The sequence below is a fragment of the Nyctibius grandis genome, chromosome 4 (genome assembly GCF_013368605.1).
Source record: "Nyctibius grandis isolate bNycGra1 chromosome 4, bNycGra1.pri, whole genome shotgun sequence".
Taxonomy (NCBI): Eukaryota; Metazoa; Chordata; class Aves; order Nyctibiiformes; family Nyctibiidae; genus Nyctibius; species Nyctibius grandis.
In genome coordinates this window covers 41118716-41121804 of record NC_090661.1, presented here as the reverse complement: position 1 = coordinate 41121804, position 3089 = coordinate 41118716, and the positions used below count along the sequence as shown (strand labels likewise).

At 58.0% G+C, this 3089-nt stretch overlaps 1 protein-coding gene across 1 annotated transcript; it reads right to left on the bottom strand.

Moving 5' to 3' along the window:
- Window positions 1–418: 418 nt before the first annotated feature.
- On the bottom strand, window positions 419–1789 carry FOXG1 (forkhead box G1). Its single transcript, XM_068399810.1, has one exon. The coding sequence runs from the start codon at window positions 1787–1789 to the stop codon at window positions 419–421; it is 1371 nt and encodes a 456-aa protein (XP_068255911.1).
- Window positions 1790–3089: the final 1300 nt, after the last annotated feature.

Genomic DNA, 3089 nt, shown 5'->3' with positions numbered 1-3089 from the left:
TAGTTTTCATAATTTTAGTATGGTGGCTTTTTTTTCTTTCAACGTCTGCACGCACCAACATATCCATGATAACTTATACTACTGCAAACATGGAGAATCTGGCGGCTTTTAGTGATAGACTTATCGTATTTCAATAAAAAATTGCAAAAGCAGTCACTATTTAGATACACATTCTACTATAATTTTGTCTTCCAAACTTCATAGTCTACAATGTAATCTCCCCACATTGCACCTTGCTGACACTCCTCACCTTGGTGGAATAATAAACAACCCTAAAGACTGAACAAACGTACAGAAAATGGGGGACTTAATAAAAAATACCTGGACTTTTTTGTTTTGCTTCTTTTTTTTCCTTTTAATTATCATTTACAATGCAATTGTGTGTAAAATGTTCACTTACAGTCTGATCCCATGGATGTTAATGTATTAAAGGGTTTGAAGAAGACCCCTGATTTTGATGTGTGAAATAATCAGAAAGTCCTCCGGAAAGTCCCGTGGTAAAACTCGGTAAAGAAGGTCTTAAGGACTCACAGGGGAGAGTGGAGGGCGCCTGTGGCGACGTGGAGGAGGAGGCTGCCCTGGCCGTCATTGAAGTGCTGCTTTGAGAAGTCATTGAAGGGTGAGGAACATGGGGGAAAAAGTAACTCGTCTGTCCAGCTAGGAGGTTTACAGAGCAGGGGTTTAGGGAATAGGTGCCGGAGCAGGGAACTGACAAGCCACACGGCACTGAGGCGGCCAGAGCTGCTGCTGTGAGGTGATGAGTGGCATAAGGTATCTCTCCATTGACTAGTCTATCAACACTTAACCCATTAGACGTGGAAAAGGAGTGGTTGTTTCCCAAGGAGTTTTGAGTCAACACTGAGCTGTAGGGCATGGGGTGGCTGGGGTAGGCGGACGTGGTCCCATTGTAACTCAAAGTGCTGCTGGCCCGGGGATGGTGCAGGGAGAGAAAGGGGGACATAGGCCAGTACAAGGATCCTGCCCTATCCATGAATGTCAGTCCGGTGGAGGTGAGCCGGGCGCCCCGCTTGAAGGCCAGTTTGGCCCGCGACGTGGTGGAGCGCCGGCGGAGCTTGCCGGTGGTGCCCCCGATGAAGACGTCGTCGCTGGAGGGGTCCAGCATCCAGTAGTTCCCTTTGCCCGGGTCGTCGTAGTGGCGGGGCACCTTGACGAAGCACTTATTGAGGGAGAGGTTGTGGCGGATGGAGTTCTGCCAGCCCTGCTTGTTCTCCCGGTAGTAGGGGAAGTTCTTCATGATGAACTCGTAGATGCCGTTGAGCGTGAGGCGCTTCTCGGGGCTCTGCCGGATGGCCATCATGATGAGCGCGTTGTAACTGAACGGCGGCTTCTCGTACTTGCCGTTCTTCTTCTCCCCCTCCTTCCCGCTCTCCCCGTCCTTGGCCCCGTCCGCCGCCCCCTTCTTCTCCTCCGCCGCTTTCTCCTTCTCCTCCAGCTCCGCCGCCGCCGACGCGCCCGCATCACCTTTGCCCGCCAGCATGTCCGCCTTGGCCACCTCCAGGGCGCCGGAGGCGGTGGCGGCGGGCGGCAGGAGGAGCTGGCCCTTCTCCTCGTCCTCCTCCTCGGCCGCGGCGGCTCGCTGGGGCTGCTGCGGCGGCGGGTGGTGGTGGTGGTGGTGGTGGTGGTGATGATGGTGGGGGTGGTGGCTGTTGTGGTGGCTGTGGCTGCTGTGGTTGTTGTCGCTCTGGACGGCTTCGGGCACCAGGCTGTTTATGCTAAAAGAGGATTTCGGCAGCATTTTCACTTCCTTCCTATCTCCCATGTCCAACATCACACACTAGTCTGAGGGGGAAAGTTGCAGCGGCCGAGGGAGCAGCGTGCGGGGCGGCGGCGGCGGCCGAGGCGGCGGCGGTGGCCGAGGCGGCGGCGGCACCACCGGCGGCGGCAGCGCAGTTGGACCACAGTCTCAAGCGCTGGTAAGTCATGTAGCAAAGACAGGAACCGCCGGGGAGGGAAAAAAAATAATAGTAATAATAATCACCAATCAGCTAAAATCAAACCGAGTCAGAGCGGAGGAAAAAAAAAAAAGGAGGAAAAAAGGGGAAAAAAACCCTCTGAAAACCCAACAACAGCAAAAAAAAAAACCCAACACACAAACACACACACATAAAAAAAAAAAAAATCTACTTCATGGTGCCTGGTTCCCCCGGCCCGGCAGAGCAGGGGGGAGGAAGGAGCAGCCGCAGCCGCGGGTCGGCGAGGAGCGAGCGGAGACAGGCTATACAGACCGCCCTGGCCGCAATTAATTTCAGAGCTGCAGACACGCACCGGGGCTGTAAAAAATTTTTTGGTTTAACCTTTCCCACCGGCCGCCCAATCAGGGACGGCGGCGTGCCCGCGCGTCTGCCCGCCCGCCGGCCAATGGCGGCCCGCCGCCCCGCCTCTCCCCGCGCCCGCCCGCCGCCGGCCCGCCCCCCGCCCGGCCCGCCCCCCGCCGTCGCGGCTCCCGCGGCGCAGGGATACCGGCGCAGGGGCGCATCACCGCGGCGGCTTGCGCGCCCCCCCCCCCGGCCCCGACCGTGGCTGCAAACACAAACACTCCTCACGCCAAACAAACAGCGCCCGTCCTACGGATGCGGGCCCGGCCGCTTTTCCTACTTCGTAGTTTCTCCGGTGGACTAAAGTTGCCCTGGCCGCTTTGCCGCCTCCTCTGGCGGCGAAGGAGGCGGGGTGGGAGCCCGGGTGGGTGAGGAGTCCAAGGCGCAGCGGTGGCGGAGGCACTACTTTGCGGATTCCGCCGAAGTCACTCGGCGAGTTTGTTTTTTCTAGGCCCCGCGGTCGGCTATTGCTGTTCGTTATTTTACCCAGAGAGTGAGAAAAAAAAAAAATATAATCAGCTGAAGGGGACGCAGACGGCGGGGCGGGCCGGAGGCCGCTGCTTGCGGCCTGCCGGGGAAGACGGTCTTCTCCGGGCTGCTCGGCCCGTGTTTGCCACGCTCCGGAATGTGAGTTGGGGAGGCACGGGAACGAGCAGGCCCTTTCCTCTCTCCTCCTCTCCGCTCTCTCTCTGTCTCTGGCGGCCGGGCGCAGCGCCAGACCGGCTGCGGAGCCGGGCTTCGCGCTCTGCTGCC

What these genes read in the sequence shown, in the direction of transcription:
- FOXG1 (XM_068399810.1), bottom strand. Translation starts at nt 1,789, where the DNA reads ATGTTGGACATGGGAGATAGGAAGGAAGTGAAAATGCTGCCGAAATCC.